This window comes from Rhipicephalus microplus, chromosome 9 (assembly GCF_043290135.1).
Source record: "Rhipicephalus microplus isolate Deutch F79 chromosome 9, USDA_Rmic, whole genome shotgun sequence".
Taxonomy (NCBI): Eukaryota; Metazoa; Arthropoda; class Arachnida; order Ixodida; family Ixodidae; genus Rhipicephalus; species Rhipicephalus microplus.
In genome coordinates this window covers 58,760,083-58,779,930 of record NC_134708.1, presented here as the reverse complement: position 1 = coordinate 58,779,930, position 19,848 = coordinate 58,760,083, and the positions used below count along the sequence as shown (strand labels likewise).

The window sequence follows — 19,848 nt, the reverse complement described above, 5'->3', positions numbered from 1 at the left end:
GTGTCGTTAGTCTTTACTTAAAAAAAAGGAGATCGATCGAGAATGACTGGTTCAGCGAGCGAGTTAGCTATATACGGCTTGCAAAGTTAGTAAACTTCTTTAAGATAGTCTTTGCGAACTTGATAAGTGGGGTTTAAACTGTACGATTCTGGATAACCAAGCGTCGCTTTCTCTTAATTTTTCGTAGGAACCTGCATCTGATAGTTTCTTTCAGAAGCGTTCGTCTTTCCTGTCTGACTCTCGCGGGAGAGTGATTCCGCTTCTACCGAGGAAGACTTCATGGAAACGCAAAGACAGAGTATCGTTAATCAGAACGTAGCGGCTGTTGCAAAATATTAGGATATATATGCACGGCATTCTTGGAGATTTTCTTAAGCGCCGACACGGTGGTTTCAGCGTGCGACGTTCGCGATGACAAACAGCGCTTTTCCGCCGTACGAAACAATCTCGGCGTGCGAAAATCTCCGCTGCTCGGGAGAACTGCAGACACACGCAGGTAGCCTCGAAACGTGTAAAACTTTCGCAAAGCCTGCGAGTCACAATCCTTCCGAGTTCGTGCGGAGAGCGAGTTTCATTTAAAGTTAACCTCTTCTCTGAAGACCATCTTAACTTTGGGCCAAGACTTGGCTCCTGTTGGTATTACTTGAGAGCGCTAACTTGCTGTCGGCGTTAGGCTTGCGAAACCTGCATTCACGCCTGCCAGGTGTTTAAACGGCAGTACTTACTCGCTCGCTCCTTGTTCGAATAATTTAGCACTTTATCTTCAGAAAGCGTGCTTGGGCAAGTTGTGTTGATTAGATAATAGCGGATATGAGTAGACGTTAACGCGAACCAAACAAGCTTGTTCCAATTATGGTTAAAGTGGACAAGCTAGAAAAGAAAATTACGTCATCTGAAGGTGGGATGCCCCATCAATAACAATGTTTTCGTCCACGGGTATATCTAATCAAGTCATTACGCACAACTCACACTTAGTTCATTTTTTTTGGAGGGGGGGGGGGGGTTGGTCAACAGACAGCGAAGCACAAATGTATTGTAGTATAAGAGTGCGCAATTAGGGACGATGATGTTCTAACGTAAGCTGCAACAACATGCCGAACGGGAACGATGAAGTTAATTGTACACGCAAACATTATTTACTAGAAGAAATAGGTACAGATAACAATTCGTTCACACCCCAATTGTAATCTGTACGTATCACATCCTTTATTCCTCAAGCTGAGTTTCCGAGGAGCACGAGTAGGCAATTCTCATAGTAATAAATCTGGGCCGTTGATGTCAGTCCAACGTATCCATGTACAAAAATCACCAGTCACATTTACCTATCGATGCATCGATGCGAAAGCCGTATACCTGGAATGATACGCCAAAATATGAAAATGATACAAGCTGAATGAAACAGCCAGTGGAGAAAGGCTGAATGAAAACAGTATGGCAGCTGTAAACAAGCAACGCCAATATTATCTAAAAGTAGCCACTGGCAGGAAAAACTTCGCAGCTGGTAGTACGCAAGAAAAAACGGTAGTCGAACGCGGTTAGTTAAATATGGAGCATTGATTGATATGTGGGGTTTAACGTCCCAAAACCACCATATATCATTATGAGAGACGCCGTAGTGGAGGGCTCCGGAAATTTAGACCACCTGGGGTTCTTTAACGTGCACCCAAATCTGAGCACACGGGCCTACAACATTTCCGCCTCCACCGGAAATGCAGCCGCCGCAGCCGGGATTCGATCCCGCGACCTGCGGGTCAGCAGCCGAGTACCTTAGCAACTAAACCACTGTGGCGGGGAAAAAAAAAATATGGAGCATTAACACGCCTTGTTATATAGCGGAGGCGAACAGCACCAAACGAAGTGATCATTATGGAGAAAGTCTTACACCTATTGCTAACGTAATTTTGAGTCAGAAGTTGGCATGAACAAAACGAAGTCGTAAAATTTCACGCGAGCTTTCGATCTGCGCGTTTGCGTCGTCTTTGCGGTGTTAACGTAAAAAAAGATGGTTTCTCCCTCTGTCATAGCAATGATAAAAACACGAAAGTAAAACGAGTCCTTAGAGAATTAGCCTATTGTTTATTGTGCATTGATATGAGAGCTTGCGTAGTGTATATTGGCGTTTGACAGCTATAGCACCGTTTAACGTGGACGTATCCATGCTGAAGCTCATACACGCATCTATTTTCATCCCGACTACTAACGTCTGTCATTATCGATTAAACAAACCCTTGTGGTTATAGATTAGTGTGGTGACTGGTGATGACAGCGGGACCAGAGAAAGCAATGTGACAGTCGAAAGAGCATGACTGACTGAACGCCGAAATGAGGCTAAGGTCACCTAGTTGCATGCATGTTGCGGCATGTTGGGGCTATTGTACACCACAGCCCGACTAGAATAAAACACAACACACGTCACGTCTTCACTTTCACTGGCCGCGGGTATTCGTGGTGCTAGAGTAGGTGGGCAACATGGAGCTACATCCAGGCGAAACAGTCACGTTCCAGAGGTTGCAGACAATAGTTGCAGAGCTATTTTTGGTATGTTTGGATGCTATGAGCGGCGCCGGCGCGAGGAGTAAGGTCACCAGGTGCGGGTGTGTTGAGGCGTAGACAAAATTGCAGTTCTCCTATCGGAAACGAGCCGAAAGGGACGGGAATTTAGAAACGACGCGTTGAAGGAGCTAATCTCGGATGTCATGGTCTTGATGCATTACTGTACTTTACTGCGAATGCTGTGACGAAACTTTGGTAGATGTAAAGAGCATACTTTGAAGCGTACAAATAATGTGACCATGTCGCAGTAGATAACGTGCTCGGCATCTGATATCGTGGACTCAGAGGTCATGAGTTCCACTCCCATTGACGGAACTGTTTTTTTTTGCCTTCTCATCGTATTTTTCGACGCCATTTCCGTGACAAAAATACTTCACCAAAGTCTTGGCGCACCCCAGCATAAAACACTTTCGTGTTAAGAAAAATGTAAAGTGCGTCTCTATTGCTTTCGCCTCGGCAGCATTAGCGCGACTAAAGAAATAAAATAAAGCCTCATTCGTGTGATATGAAGTGCAGCGTGCCACGGTTTCAAGAGACTACCACTGTTATGCTAGTAACGTGCAAGGTAAAATATTCACAATGAATTACTTTTGCCTACGGGCGGGTGCACAACCGACCCTGCAATTCTTTATCACACTCCACAGCAATAATATAAATGTTGGGTCTTTACGTCTCCAAACGACCATATGCTTATAAAGGACGCCGTTTGAGAGCTTTGGAAATTTCGACCAGCTTGTGTTCGCTAACGTGTACCTAAATCTAAATACTAGATGGGCCTCAAGCATTTCAACTCCATGAACATGTGGCCGCCGTCGCCAGGATTCTATCCCATGGCCTTTGGGTCAGCAGTCAGGCAATGTGGCGGGTATTTACCACAACCAAGCCGTACGCGTCAAGATATACAGGGATGAAAAAAGCGACAGATTGCTTTTTTTAACTTTCGTTTTTGTTTCGCCTACAAAACTTTTTTATGGGTGAAGCTTCTTAAGGCGTGGGTTTGTACAAGCTCTGGGGTATGCAGTCGTAGTAGTAGTAAGTAGCCACCTCTAGTTTAGTTCTTGCAGTGTTCACTAGATGGCAGAAATTGATGCGAGATGTTACAAAACTAGATGGCGGTACTTGGAGGTTTGACTAGATGGTGGTACTTGGAGTTGATGAATAGATACGAGATGTTATAAAAACTAGATGGTGGTACCTGTAGTTGATAATGAAAGATGCAAGATGTTGTAATAGAAATGATGTCACATACGGCACGTGTTATTGGTGGAAGGCAATTATTCGATTTGGGGCGGCGACGTACGCTAGGGGGTGCACTGTAATGAAATTCATTCACTGTTGGCGTGCCGTGAAGCTACGTGACACCGCTACCAAGATCCTGCCCTACAAAAGCGGGAGGTCCAAACGGCATGGCATACACGCACAGCGTTTCTCACGTCGTTAAGTGATGATCGACTCAGCGAATTATACGGAAGATTCACGGTTTTCTGATGACTCTCTCCGGAGCTTCGCCTACTCATCATCATTTACCCCGTAGATATGCTGTGATTTTTTTTCTACAAAAGCTCTCGTTCATAGTATTGTTGTTTCCCATAGTACTTTCATCGCAACTCGGACAGTGCGACCAAAAATCAAGGCACCAACATAACCCACAGTGAAAGCACTCTGTAGCCGCTAACTCGCCGAGATTCACAAAATGGTGAAAGAGGTGATCCAGGGTACACCAACACGATTATACGTGACCTTCAGTTCATTCGAATGCTGTGACGTACATGCTGTCTCTATTTCGGCGTGGGCGTTGCCAAACCCAAAGATGCATACTGTGGGATTACGTTAGATCCACGTCACTGATCCAGCTGGTCAAGTGGACTCTTTTTTTTTTCTCGTATACCGTATTCATGCCAAACCTCTCGCCAACTTACAGTTCTCGTGTCGCTTAGAGAAAAAATGAGGAATCATGCTTGGTGAAGAAGGCGAGATTGTCCAGCGGCTGTTTCAAGGGTGCCAGCTGCTTTGGGAAAACATTGAGTAATGAAGGGATGGCGGCGGTTGCTCTTCTTTCCATTAAGTCGGGGCGTCCTATTGTGAAAGCAAAGCATGTAGTTGAAACAAAAATTTTAAAATGAATCTGTCTGTCCAGGCGTAGTGCTTATGTTCGTACATATTGTCACAGGGTCGTGACGTTGACGAAGGCAGCAGTCTGTCTGTCCAAGATTAAACTGCTTTTGGGGTCGAACTTGTGGCCGGTAAACTATATAGCCAGGCTATAGCAGTACACACTGTCACTAATAGCGGCAAACAGAGCATTGGCCGTCGGTAGACTGATCTGCGACAAAGCGCGTTCACATATATTCATCCGGCCACCAACATTCGAGCACTATCCACGGCGGCTCCCTTCATTCGAGAATAAATTTTGCTGCACGCGTTTCAGTGCTCAAACCTAAGAGATGATCCTAAAATATTCTGCAATGCTCTCAGACATTATGGCGTGGTTCTCGTAAGCCATTATCTACACGTCATTATCTCCACGTGTAAAAGAACGGCGACGTAGAAAACATAAAAAAGAAAAGGGCGTGTGTGGCAATTTGCCATCGCTTTGGTCGCTGGCGATGTAATACACTGTTCGGTGGTTAAAACAAGCTACTCAGAGTGCGTGGCTGATATCGGTGAGAATGACGATGAGGGTGAGACCACTCGTGACTTCGAAAAAAATATATATGGCAGCGTTTACGCCAGGTGGCTCCAAGTCACGTTTTTTTTTTGTTAATGCATCGATTATTCCCCATTCCCTACCAAAAGCTTTCTGCTCCTAACGCGGTTTTGAACAACCTCCGCGATTGCGCCACCTTTTACCAAGCGACGACTTCGTGATGACGTCATCTTGCTACGTTACACTGTGACACATAGCCGCATTAATGACGTCACGATGACGGTACATATTTCGTTTATCCCTATCGTCATCATGGGATTAATGGTTTCATTACCAGTGTCGATGACGCCGACAGTCCATTGTCATGTTTGATGTCACATCTAAGGTTCTTGCCTTTAGAAATATAGACAAGAATGGGGTAGAGTAGAGAGGAGGGGCAGGTGGGGAGGAGGAGAAGTCTTAAAATTAGAAGCGTGGGTAGTTCGGACGGCTGAACGGCAGAGGGCATCTGCGGTTCGGCACCACGCATAGCGGCGACTTGCGTATCGGCCGTTATCGATCCGACAAGCACGTGCGAAGAAGTGCCGGCGCCGCCACAGGGTGTGCGGCAGCCAAGGAGACGGTGAAAGAATGGGATCCGCGGATGGACCACCGCGAATGTGAGGCGTGAAAGCGTTAAGAACAGGGAGCACGTAACGCAATTACAGCGGCGGCTGTTAGCTCGACGTCAGTATCACCGCATCGCGTAGCGCCAGCTGCCCACCCACGAGAAAAAAAAACAGCAAGGAGGTTGAGAGGGCAGCGGGAGACGTTCCTTAAAGTGCCCGCAAGTGTGGTGCGTTGGTGACGGCATGTTCCGACATAGCTGTGGCGACAGAAAAGCGCTAATGGCGAGCGGGGAGAAAAGAGGGAACAGCTGCGATAGAGAGACAGAACGAGGAGGGACGCTGAAGAAGACAAGGACCAAAGAGAGAAGGGGTACGACGTATTGTGAGAGGGCAGACAAAGGGGGTTAACGAGCGCGAACGCCCGATTGGCCACCCTCCGAAGAGAAGACAGTACAGCGAACACGAAAACAAAATGTCCAACCAAGCCCTGCTTGCGAACCTCGTGGAGGAACAAAGCCTAGCGAGTTGTCGAGAGCCATGCCACGGTGACACCGACGACGCTGATGACACGGCAGTGGACGCTGGGCAGAACGGTAGGGGCGAGCGGCCGTAACTTAAACGCCCGACGGGAAACACGGCTGTGTACTTTGTGCTGTCATCCCCCTTCTCGCCTTGCCGTCGCCTCGTTTTGTGGGCCACCAACTCTGAAATACGTACTCCTTTCTTACTCTCCGCTTAACCTCTTCGCTTCGTCTGTCTCGTCTCGGTGATGGCCTTTCGTCGTCCGGAACTAAGTATGTGCCACCGTCTCCGTGTCCTGTACTCCATTTTCGGCGTGCCACCTTTTCTCTCTGCGCCCCTAATCCGTGTAGCGGAGAGATTAGCGTGCCTCTATCAGACAGCTGTGTCTCTAGTATTGCTTCTCGCGAAAGAAAAAAGGAAAAACATGGCAGTACAGACAGGTCGGATGACCAAAAGCCTAGCCGAGGAAGAAAGCAGCCAGATAGACACTTAGTGCGACATGCCCCTGTATACTGCTTGTAAATTGATCGTTTTGTTGGTAATGTCTTCTTTGGATTATCTGAGCAGTACTAATTTTTTATTAGTTGGCTATTTTACGGTTATCATTTCTTAACACAGGCAAGCCTAATGACATTTACGAAGTATAGGTGACTTAACTATATTGTGCCCTCGCTTTGACAGCCTTATTGCAAATCGCAAACATTTTAACAAGGCTGCCTTGCAATACGTGCACACACGAAACTGAACGTATCTGGAGAAGACACGTAAGTCTTGAAAAGTCGTTTCTTAGAGGCCGTTTCAATGGTATTGAACGTTTCCTATAAGCCGTCTCCCAAACTTGGCCAAAGGCCACAGTGCGGCAACAGCCACACCAAACGCCTTCGCTACAGCAGACAAGGGTTGATGCCTATTGCGCAATGTCCTTACGTAACCTTCTTGTTATCGTGTAGTATAAAAAATACGAAGCAACTAAAGAACACTTTGAGTTTAGTTATTGCGCCGCTGACGCGAGGAGCAATCCGGTTCTAATGTCGGATAATTTTTTTTTCTTGCGTGCGTGTCGCAAGTTTATCTTCACTGCAGCTGGCTTCCAATTTTACCCGACAAAGCGCTCACCGCCAATACCATCCCGTTTTTTTCTGCATTTTTGTTCATCTCTATTCTCTTTGATTTATATTGTCTACTCAATGCCTCCGTGTCATCTTTTCCAGATCCTAGCCTTGGTGTCGGTATTCCTCCCTTTGTGCTCGTACATCATCCATCCAACAAAAAAAAACTTCGGCCAGAACTTGAATAACGCTCGCGGCACTGAGGAACTGCATATTGTTCGCATTCAAAACCGAGGTACAAAACAGAGCGCAGAAGCACAGGATGCCTCGAGGGTTGTTCTGATCTGTCCTCTGTCCAACTCGATGTCATCTGTAGAGCGGGGTGTCGCAACCATCGTCTCTTTAGAGCGGTGCGCTTCAACTTTCGGGGCAAAAGGTCGAACTTGGGTCGTTGTTTCTTGACTTGTTGTCGATTCTGTACACTGCAAGCTTCGATGAAACAGAATCTGCCGCTATTTCGAAACATTGCAGGGGAACGCTAACCAAACGAGAAGTCCATTCGAAACACGCACCCAATTCTTGTTAACATAGTTTTGAAGTGATGCAGGAAAAACGAGACATGTTTATGTTGTCGGGACAGACTACGCGAACTGATTGTACAAATTTGCTTTGGGCAGCTTAGGATACAATTAAATAAATGGCCTTCTACTTACCAGCCCAAAAACGCTTTTGGTGTGAATACCCTGCATAAGTGCAGAGGACATAAAAAAAACTTTCTTCTATATCAATTACGCGCCTCAAAAAGCGTGATAACTAAGGTATATTTGAGGTTGGCTTACGTCGAAGCGCCTTCGAGTGATCTATCAAGAATTACTACTGATAATCGTAAATTCAAAGCCATCTGTATATTAACGACACTGTTGCCTACGACTTATGTGTAGATTACAGCATACTTAAAAAAAAAGACTACGCAAAAACCACGAAGACAAAAAAAAACGCATGCACAAGAGACAGGCGTTAAACTGAAGTTTTGTAGAAAGATGCATTGGTAGAAAGATGAAAATATATACGTGAAATTAAAAAAAAGGAATTCCTCATCGTGACGTCCTAAGCCTTCTTTCGTATCATAAATGCAACCTCTTCTGAAAGCGCCGCTGACGGACAACTCATGCACATGAATTCAGCCTACGTAATGTAGAAGGCCTAGCTTAGAAGATCGGGGGTGTAGGCCAGTCGATTAAGTATTAGTAAAGGTGAAGTGAAGTAAAGTTTATTTTCCGTCCATACAAAAGAGGCAGCTGGGGCTAAAAGCTGGTGTGCCTGACTAAGGCCTCGGCTTTATTGTACAGTCTGGCGACAGTTAAAAAAACAGTATAACTACATACATGACATAAATAGATAAATCAGCTACTCTTGCAAGTACAACAAAATAAACTTTTTTAAGCATATAGCGGTGAAAATGTTGTACCTAACAGTGACCAAAGTCAAGTAAATATTTCTTTGTTTCCTTTTTAATTGTTTTCATAGAAACATCAAAATTAACAATTAACATTCTATTAACGGGTAATGTTTGATGTTAAGGGAACAACAAACACCACACGGCTCATGAACAAGAACAACCCAAGGCTGCCTCGATTCTCTTTTTTTTTCTAATCCCCTCCCGGAATGTGCCAGAAACTTACTCAGATTAAAGCGAGGAACTTCTGTTGCATCGTTCGCAATGTTCTGTCAAATACTACACCGCATCGTTATCAGCAGAGCGCATTGCTACCAGGCCCTTTCAATTAACAACGTTTCGACTGCCCAATATAGACACCCCATAGACGACATTTCTAGCTCCCTGTGTGAAGCGAACCACGTGTTTCGTAGAGTGAGGGTCTTTACTCAAACTTTACTTCATGACTTTAGTTCAAGGATTCCGCCTGCCTGTGGTACGTGTGGTTTCTTGTCTTCGTGTTTTGCATTCTTTCACTTTTTTTTTGCGCAGCCTTCTCTTTAAGTACGTTACGCCACCTCACTCACATAATGCTTCTCCTGCAACTTGCAAATTCTTTTATTTCCCGCAATATAAGCTTGCCATCAATTCGACGCAAAACGTCGAATATTTTTTATAACCAAGAATCAATATAAAGTTTCTCTGTTTTATTTGAAAAGTTTTACTTAAAAATGTACACTACGTGACAAACCTGTATATGCGTCATTTCGAATATTTTAACAAGCCTGGGACAGTTCTTTTGGTTGTTATGTGATACAAGAACGTATACCTGTTGTATGTTAATATATGATGCTGCTCAATAGCCTGCGTGTCAAACTATGAATAAGAACAGAGGCTTCATGTAACGCTGCACAACCTTCGTCTGCTTCCACACCTGCAATCATTCAGGAATATACAACTGTAATTCAATTCAATGCACAATTAGGTAAAGCGCACATATTGTCACACAAGGGGATATCACGTCTCGCTATACTTTCCGTGCTTCTGAAACTATGTGTTCTCGTCAAATATACTGAACGCTTGCTTCTTGACTAGATATACTTGAGTACAATGACCTTCATGTAGAAAGTGTATCGCTTCAGTAAGCGAAACGTAAGAAACGTTCGGATCCCTTAGCGGAAACAAATTCCACTTTTCTTTTTAATCATTTCTTCTTTGAAATGAGTCTCGGCCCGCACCTTAACCACCTTGTTTAGCTATTTCTCGCCACCCAAGCAAACGCGTGAAAACGACCTTAACGACCACGACGCTTTAACACGCAGCCGCTGTAAATTAAGCAGCTTGTTCTGTCTTCGTTTATATTTTTTACGCAAAGCTTGCTATGCGTTAAAGATTAGGGTGCTGGAGACGTTGACATCTTACACAAAATATTGGAAATCGTGGTGCTGGTGAATTTAAAGAAACACCGCACTCGAAGGTGCACTGGTGAAATGCGTACTCGCACACATGGTTTCCAAATAATTTATGCTCTCTCAAGCAGGCGTTTGCAGGCTTTTAGCCATTACTGATATGACAATGGAAGGTTACTTGCCATTTCGCCTTCTCTCGTTTCGTTGTTGCCTGAATATGATTGCACGACTGTCGTATAGTTGCCTGTAGCAATGAAAGTGTTTAACTACTGCGCACTCAGGTGAAGGTTTTACTCCCGATATAGAAAGAAAGAAAGAAAGAAAGAAAGAAAGAAAGAAAGAAAAAGAAAGTAAAAAGAAATAAAGAAAGAAAGAAAGTAATAATATAGAAAGAAAGAACGGAATAAAAAAGAAAGAAAGAAAGAAAGAAAGAAAGAAAGAAAGAAAGAAAGAAAGAAAGAAAGAAAGAAAGAAAGAAAGAAAGAAAAAAATCCGACAGCTCCGCTTTGCAGACATCGATGAAACAGCGAAACAGCGATGAACATTCGCCCCCCCCCCTCCCCTCAACGGGAACCCTACGCACGCCTATGATGCCTACAAGCGTTACCACCTATGCCGTTCTTGAAAGTCTCGACCAAGAATAGCCGCACTGTTCAAAAAAAAAAAATACGTCAAAGACGCTCAAGCCCAGCTTCGGTTACCCCATTTTCCCGTTAAGAGACAGGCTCTCGAAATTTCTCTCATGGACCAAAGGTTACTGTGTCGTGGAATTTTCCATCAATAAAGTCAACGTCGCACACACTTCCCAGCCTTGTTTGTTCCGGTGCGCGCGCGCTTCATACACTGGGTATATGAATGAGATGGAGTGTCGGGCATGCTTGGCGCCTGGGTCTTATCTAATCTGGTCGCACTCGCGCGATAAGTGGTGCCGGACTGGCGGGATATTGAGAACGGTGGCGCTGCCATCGCTTTAATTCGCAGGACACTACGAGAGGCGACCACGGGAGCGGCGGAGAGGTCTGAGGCCAGCGACAAGCAGCATGAGCCGATTCCCATGACGCCGACGCATCTAGACGACCTCAACATGATCTCCAACAACGTTATGTCCTTCGTTAAAAAGGTGAGTGTATGTTAAGCAATGCGAGACTAAACCACACACACGAACGCTAACTGTATGCTCGTTAGTTAGCGTCGCTGTTACCCCTTTACGTCACGCTGCCTTATACCTTTAGCGCCGTCAATTTTTCCGACTACCGTTCTTACTCGATTGTAATGTTACCACAATGGTCACGCAAGTGGTAAAATCATAAAGTTCAATAAAGTGGAATGCTGGACCAATTGGCACAACATAATGTAGAAATATATGAGCGACAATGTAGAAGGAAAAGCACTTGACAGGAGAGACGCTGTTGAGGTGGATAAACGCATACCTTCTTTTCTTTTGGGGGAGGGGTGTGTGTGGCACATTGAAGTGATAGTTGGTTGCACCTGCGCGTTTGTGTTCTAATGAAAGTTCAGTTGTAAGTTGAGCATCTTTTCTGTCAAGTGCTATTCATTCTACCTTGTGCGCTCATATATTTCCACATTTTGCGAGTGGTTACTTCTGATCGCGTCCAAAATGAAAAAAAAGTGTTTTCGATATTCGTATGTCAGTGAGCGTTGACTTTACATAACAGAAATTGGAAGAAAAAAACTCGTTTCATTCGAGTAAATACGGTATAGTCTGTTAAACAGTAAGAGTAAGTTAAAGCTACGCTGCCAGAACTATGGGATACCTCGCATTAGCCTGTGTAACAGAGTTGTGAAGATTTTTTTTTATTCAAACAGCGATCACCGCATCGGTAGTCATATTTAACTACGCATATTAGGAATCAAAATACCGTCGGATTTACATCAAATATGTTTGAATTTTTCCGAGCAGTGATGCCGGAATCTTCGCAGAAATTTGGCACAAAGTTCAAGTTTTAGACTAAGAATCGTTGACCTGAACATGTGTCTGCATAGGAAACTCACCCAGCTGAAATACGCAATATGTTTTTTCACATCGTAAAAATAAACAATTGAGATTGGATAGAGCATTTATGTTAATTCTTCATTTGTGGAAAGTCATGACTGTGGGCAGAGCTTATATCTTATTTTTATATTTCAACCGACTATAGTATTTTTATAATCGTAGGAATCGAAATAAATTGTATTCGTTTGCTAGCGATAAACACACGTGTTGATTAGGTTAATGACTCTACATACATACTTGTAGACAAATACCTATAACATCGTCAGTGAATGGTTAAGTAAAGCAGAATGACATATCCTGTGCTCATTGCCGTTAAACTGCAGGGACGTTGACATTGCACAAATAAAAAAAATTGGCCCGAATCTACATGTTACACTGTAAATGTCGTCGAAAGACGATAGTCTTGCGTCTGGAGAGAGTGAACAAAACGTTTATTTGATGTTCTGTGCAAGAAAATTGGTGCATGGTATTTTGAAGGCGCTGCGTTAAAGTGCCTCGAGCGTGTAACGGAGGCGAACAAGCGCATCTAGGCACGTTAGACACGAGCGTCATCTGGCAGTTATCTTTGAAAACGAAGGCGTGTGCGACCACGGAGAAAGATGCACGCCAGTCTCGGAAGTGATAAGGTGTAGAATTCAAAGAGACGGGCAGGTGCCACCATCGTGTCTTAGTAGCAAAGCGTTGGAAACACCTTCTTGAGCATCGCGTTGCGCTCTCAGCGCAGTTCGATAAATGCTACAGTCCTTAGAGTTAGTTACTTGTGTGTGCCTCTTCTAGTATAAAGGCAGACATACAAAACATAGACGTGTTATTATGGTGCCTCAGATATGCGCAATATTTGCTTTTTAATTAACAATCGCACAACTGCGAACGCTAAACCTTAAGCAATATTGGTGGGTGGTGCGGACGGGGTTGGCCGTTTAGTGCCGTTAGAGGTATCGTTAGGGTGGACAAACAGACAAATGTACAGACAGACAGACAGACAGACAGACAGACAGACAGACAGACCAAAATTTTTTCGTCGAAGGTCCTCAAGAAAGACTATCGTCTTTAAAAGCACACGACAGGACGGTGCCGGCACGAACAGGCACTAACAAAAACAGATTTGCGCTGATAGATTCCCAAGCTATTCGATGGAGGCGGAAATTCTGTTGGCCCGTGTGCTCCGATTTGGGTGCACGCTGAAGAAACCCAGGTGGTCCAAATTTCCTGAGTCCTCCACTACGGCGTCTCTCGTGATCATATGGCGGTTTGGGACGTTAAACCCCACATATCAATCAAATCCTTGCCTGCTTCGTCATTTTGTATCTTATCAGCGCTACGTCAACGCTTTTGTTAGCAAAACATAAAAGTGTGAAAACAACGCTAGAAGTAATCGTACACCTCGAAAATATTTTCCGAAACGAAATCCCACGGTACATTAGGGCACACATTTCACATCTGCAACGATGACACTGATGTGTACACGAGCCTCTCGGTAGTGAGAACATAACTCACTGATTGCTTTATCTTCAAGAAGAAGCGCTGTGCTAAATTCAATGCTTTGCAATGTAGTACACTGTTGCGCCCAGTATGAGCTTCACCGCTTAAGTGCGTTGCTAAACACACTGTAAGGTAGCACTGTGGCACCGATTGCGACACGTTTTCTAGTTATCGGGGTAGAGTTCGGCTTGAGCGCTCACCACCTTCACTTGCCTTCACGTTCTTAAAGAACCCCAGGTGTTCGAAATTTCCGGAGCCCTCCACTACGGCGTCTCTCATAATCATATGGTGGTTTTGGGACGTTAAACCCCACATATTAATCAATCAATTGCTTTCACGTTCACCCTTTTTTTACCCTGTGGGAATATCATATTCAGAAATGTCAAGTTCGGGGGTTAAACTCAGAAAATAGGGGCGTTGCGCGCGAGTAGTGACAGCCAATTTCTTCCTCGATAACTCGAAAATATGCCCCAAGCGGGTGCCACTGTCACAGTAGCTGCTCATCCATGGCATTTGGCGGTGTAGCTCCTACTTAGCGAGATAGCTCTTTCGATGTGCGTGAGGCATAACAATTGATAATCGAGAAGTGCGATAAAAGCTATGTAACCGAAGTTGTTAATCGAGAGTCTGTTCATGTGCTACGCGTCTGGGAAATTTCGAGCAGCAGATGAGAGCATCCTAATCATCATGGTCACTTGAGCATATCGGGACCACTAATTGAACACGAAAGTTATCTCGTAATGCAGCCTGTCAACTTGACCAACCCATCACTCAGGTCAGACGCTGAAGAAACTCGCTGGGCGTAACCTTCTTGGTTTCAGCAGAGCCGTGTACGGGCTGGTTTGAGGCACACGGGACGGCTTTATGCTCTCCCATAGTAGAGTACCTCATACTCTAAATCATTAACAACTTTTTCTAAACGCACAAACTGCCATCTGTTTTGTCGGAGGAACTTTTTCATGGCGAGGAGGAATTCCTTCGACACTAGTCCTGCCCTTTTGTGTTCGTCCGCGAGAGACGTGTAAAGCTTGTTTTCAGGCCTGCCTGGATTTGGTAGCGTAATGTTTGTTTAGTACTCGCACAAATACCTTGTAAATACGATGTAAATACCTAAAATATAAATACTTACGTTTGATTTGTGTGTTCTTCGTTTACCATGTAATGTACATAAGCAAACATATCTTTTTGTAACAATTTTCGGTGTGTCAGTGGATGTTGTGTTCCGTGTACATATGTAAACATATCTTCGTGTAACAATTTTTTGTGTGTCTGTGAATGTTGTGTTCCATCGTGATGTTCTGTGAGATGGTAATTGATGTTCACTGTTCGTGAGAATAAATTTCTCTTAAACTTGTTCAAAGCAGTGAAAATCTTTTCGCACGTATTGTCTTCGCGTTCTCTTACGTACCTGCCATGCGGTTGAATTGACGGTTGTCGCACAGGTGACGTGTACGCCCTTTGCACTCTCGCATGCGCAGATGGTGAAGAGCGGCTCGGACGAGGACGGAATGCGGCTTGGCAGCAAGTTTCGCGCCACCGTGGCCGGTCTCAGTCCGCGGGCGTCACGCGCAGACCTCGGCCACCTGACGCCCGAGGAGCGCTCCATCCTGGCCAGGGTGTGGCAGAAAGAGGACGAGTTCGAAACGCTCGTCAAGTAAGTGCTTCTAACTTCTACCCACCACGCGTCTGCCATCCCCCCCTGAACTCTGGGGTAGCCAGGAGACGGAGAAACGGCTCGTCTGAATTTTGCGTCGCATATGTGAAGATAAATGAATAACTAAACTACGGCTGATCCTAATGATGCTCTTGAAAATAGCCGACGTTAATCTACGCTGATTAGATTGTTGTATGCGAGAAACGGCATACAAAAACACCACCACTATGCAGTCGCACAATGGGAGGTCGTAAACTATGCTCTCATATATGAAGCAAGTTGGCTTCTCCTACCTAATACTGTTATAGCAGTGAAGTACCCTCTAAAGGATAAAAATTGTTCGTAATTTGCTAACGGGTATAATAATAATAATAATAATAATAATAATAATAATAATAATAATAATAATAATAATAATAATAATAATAATAATAATTATTATTATTATCATTATTATTATTATTATTATTATTATTATTATTATTATTATTATTATTATTATACACGTTAGCAAATTACGAACAATTTTTATCCTTTAGAGGGTACTTCACTGCTATAACAGTATTAGGTAGGAGAAGCCAACTTGCTTCATATATGAGAGCATATAATAATAATAATAATAATAATAATAATAATAATAATAATAATAATAATAATAATAATAATAATAATAATTATTATTATTATTATTATTATTATTATTATTATTATTATTATTATTATTATTATTATTATTATTATTATTATTATTATTATTATTATTATTATTATTATTATTATTATTATTATTATTATTATTATTATTATTATTATTATTATTATTACACATGTAGCGCACACCAGCCACAAATAAAGATGCAGGAATAGTTTTTTTTGTCTGGAAGAGCAGCAGCACACAGAAAATCCTTTTGCCGCAGTACAATGGCAATGACCTAAGTGCAACCTTAGCAGCAGCAGCGACATTTATTTTCTGTCGTTGCACGTCTGAAGTTCTGATCTTAATCTGACGACACGTCAACCGGATCACTCTCTGACGCAGGAAATCCCAGACGCCTCCGCTCACGCCGCCCACCTCTCAACCGACGTCGACAGCCACGTCGACCCCGGACAACAAGTCGTGCGACAAGGTGTTCCCGGGCGTCGCGCTCAAGATCGGCGCCGCCGGAGTTCCTCCGAGCAGCGCAACAGCGGCCGCACCCGGAACCAACAACCCCGCGGTGCCCACGGCGACTCCGCCTCCTCCTTCGAAGCCGTGTCGCATCTGCCGCAAGGGCATCCAGGCGGGCGAGCCGTGCCACACGTGCGACGACTGCAAGCAGCTGGTGTGCGACGACTGCGCGTCGTACTCGCGAGACCCGCAGCACGCCGTGTGGCGCTGCTCGTGCTGCCGGCGAAGGATGAGCCACGACAGGCTCGGGCCCCCTCCTGGCTCCGGAATGCACCGGGTGCCTTCGGTTCGCCGAATGGTGAGCGTACCACGTGACCACGCAAAGAAGTTGCCTGCTAGCTGCCTCCCACTTTTTTTTCTCTCTTACGTGACTCAAAGCGTTTATTATAATGCGTTGAATTTCAGACAGCTGAGCCAGTTGGTACGTATTCAGTCAACAAGAGACACAGGGCGTGCAAACACAGACACAAGAAGAAAGTCAGCACATCACCAACGCCCGCAAAGAGCTGAAAAAGCGCCATTGGCTGAAAATAAATAGGCCGCGAAAACTTACCTGCGCACGTCCAGGCAATATGCGAACCGATCAATCTGGCATGAGCCAGCCGTCAATTAACTTGTATAAAACTTAAATGCCTTAACTGTTATCTTCCACGTAAGCCACCACACGTGCCAGAATGATTGGTTGGCATATTGCATGGGTATGAGCAATTAAGGTTTCGCGACTTGTTTATTTCCAGCCGCTGTTCGCTCCTTCAGTTGTTAGTAGGCGTTTATGCTCTCATAAATTTTTATCTTTTTATTTTTATTTTTTTATTTGTTGAATCATACAATACAAAAGATCATCAGACTGCCTCTGGTATCCGCGTTTGCCCGCCTTGTCTCTTTTATAACGTATAAGGCATGTAGCAGTTCTTCAGCTCTTTCGATATTAGGAGGGAAGTACCTTAGGTTCCAGCCTTGTCGGCGTGTCATGTCGCCGTCACGGTCCCTCTACTCGCCAGAGGTTGATAACAAGGGTATTATGAGTCAACGGTTCGTCGTTTCCAGCTAAAGCATTGTCGTATTTAGTAGCGGTGCCAGAATTCCCGACAAAATTCACCAAGGCACTCAAGTTTCTTTTATAAAACCAGAAACACAAGAGCGCTTATATACGGTAATGCCATCTATTCGTAACGCCACTTCTTGAAACACATCTGCTGGGATGGTGTGTTAGTATACCGGTGGCGAGTAAAGCAGTGAAGAGTAAATACCCTGCCGTGAGAACCACTGGCGCAAATGGCATACTTCAACGTGAAGTTGAAACATCCTTCCCTGCATGCCCCTTCGCTATGTTATTTCTTTCCCTGTATCCAAACACTCTCCACACCAAGCCCTGTTCCCATGGTGCTTGAAGTTCCGCTCACAGAGCACCGGGCTTGCATATAAGCTTTTCAGCATAAGCCTCCATGGATGAAGTGAAGTGCATTGTTCTTTCGCCCAAAGGAAAAGCTGGACTGCAGCAGATATTGTTCAAAGACCGCATGGTTTTTTCGGACAAAATTAGCCTACATTCTCCTGTAAAACCTCTATGCGCGACCTCGTTATACTGCTGCGTTCTTTAGCTTATTCAAGAATCTTTACTCATCATGTGAACAATAAGAAGCACTTCAGAAATATTACATGCCTCAAATTAATCTCTTAACCAAACAGCTAGAGGATCATAAAAATGTGTGGAATGTTTTTTTCTTTAACATATGGCTTTTCTAAAGAGAGCTTAGGAGATCCTGCTGCCAGTTCAGTTGGCAGAAAGTTTATGTTGAAATTACTGGCGAAAATACTTAGACAAGGAACACAAGACAAGGAAGAAATGTAAAATCGCAACTAAACTTTACTCTTCTGAATATTTTGCTTCACAATCATAAAGAACGCGTACACAAGGCTTAAAAATGGATAAGTTGTTGGAGCATCGGTACATTTTTCAGCAAAATAAAAAATAAAGTAAATATAAGACGGCTCGGCAACGGGCCGAGTCAATATGTACACAAAATGGGGGGTCAGTGTATCAGTGCTATTTCCGTGTCCATTTATTGGAATGAGTATAGCTTTCCGTTCGATAGCATTTGAATAAGTGGTGTACCTACAAATCATGCCTTTTAAAGGAGTAAAGCGCCTTAAGGTTTCCGCTTGTCGGCGTGTCAGGTCATCGCCATGGTCTCGGCTTGTTTGCGCGTTATGCGGTTATTGCGGTCCATCATAAACGGGTATCCACCGCAAAATTAGGGTATACTCGCCACCTGTTCATACTAAGAATAGCACGAGTGAATGGTTCGTGGTTATTGCCCCAAACATTATTTTTGGCTTAGCAGCGGTGTGAAAATCCCCGACAAAATTTACAAAGACACTCAACTTTCTTACACCTAAAAACCAGAGACACAAGAGCGCATCTATATTATGGAGTCATCCATTCGAAAGGCAACTTTTGAAACATATCTGCAAAGTGATGGGGCGTTAGTGGACCGGTGGCAAGTGAGGCTATTGCTGGGGGAATCCCGAGTTTCTTGTCCCTGTCTCGGTATTTGTGCCAATTGTTTAAACTTCAATTCTGCAAGATTGCAACAAAGTTTTGCTCAGAATTGTATTCCTTCTCTCTTTCCTTCGTGTTGTTCACGCTTACGAGAGACGGGGAGACGGAAGAGGATTGGGGGAAAACAGGATTACGCACGAAACATTTTAAGAGGGGGTTGAGTTTCGTCCCGTGGCCTACTTGACTAGATTTATGCAGATATGTATACCTTGTGCGTCCCCTCATTTTCTCACGCTCACACAGAAACTACTTGACGCGAACATTAAGTGGTGATGATGAACAAAAATAGTGTGTGTGTGTGTGTGTGTGTGCGCGCGCGCGTGTGTGTGTGTGTGTGTGTGTGTGTGTGTGTGTGTGTGTGTTTATGGCGACAGCAATTATGTGGACACTCTCAGCTGGATTTCACCACCGGCGTCGACGTACACGTCATGCACCGTATATGTATACGTGTCTATATATGCAAACGCAAGAAAGAGAACAAATCCGAGAAAAAAAAGACACTGGCGCAGAGAATCGAACGTGAGCCCTCCGCGTCGTGAATACGAGGCGTTAACCACTGAGCCACCGAGAGGTACCTCTTTCAACCTTCAAAGGGCAAGCTATTCATATCTACCACTTACCGCTGTTGGCGGGCATCTCGAGGGCGAAGGAACTATTGTGTTTTCAGCATTATCAGCAAGATGGCGCAGTGGGCACGCGGCGGCTCTCATCTCTCACGCGTACTTTGGCCCGCGTAGAGATTAA

The 19,848-nt window shown here is 44.3% G+C and overlaps 1 protein-coding gene across 1 annotated transcript in view; it reads left to right on the top strand.

The window, feature by feature from the left end:
- The window catches only part of Fife (regulating synaptic membrane exocytosis protein fife), a 204,883-nt gene that overhangs the window by 151,611 nt on the left and 33,424 nt on the right, over positions 1–19,848 (top strand). Inside the window, exons 2-4 of the mRNA XM_075873714.1 lie at positions 11,205–11,343; positions 15,198–15,373; positions 16,413–16,839. Coding sequence (XP_075729829.1) covers positions 11,278–11,343; positions 15,198–15,373; positions 16,413–16,839 — 669 coding nt within the window. The 5' untranslated portion in view covers positions 11,205–11,277. The remainder of the gene's footprint in view (positions 1–11,204; positions 11,344–15,197; positions 15,374–16,412; positions 16,840–19,848) is intronic.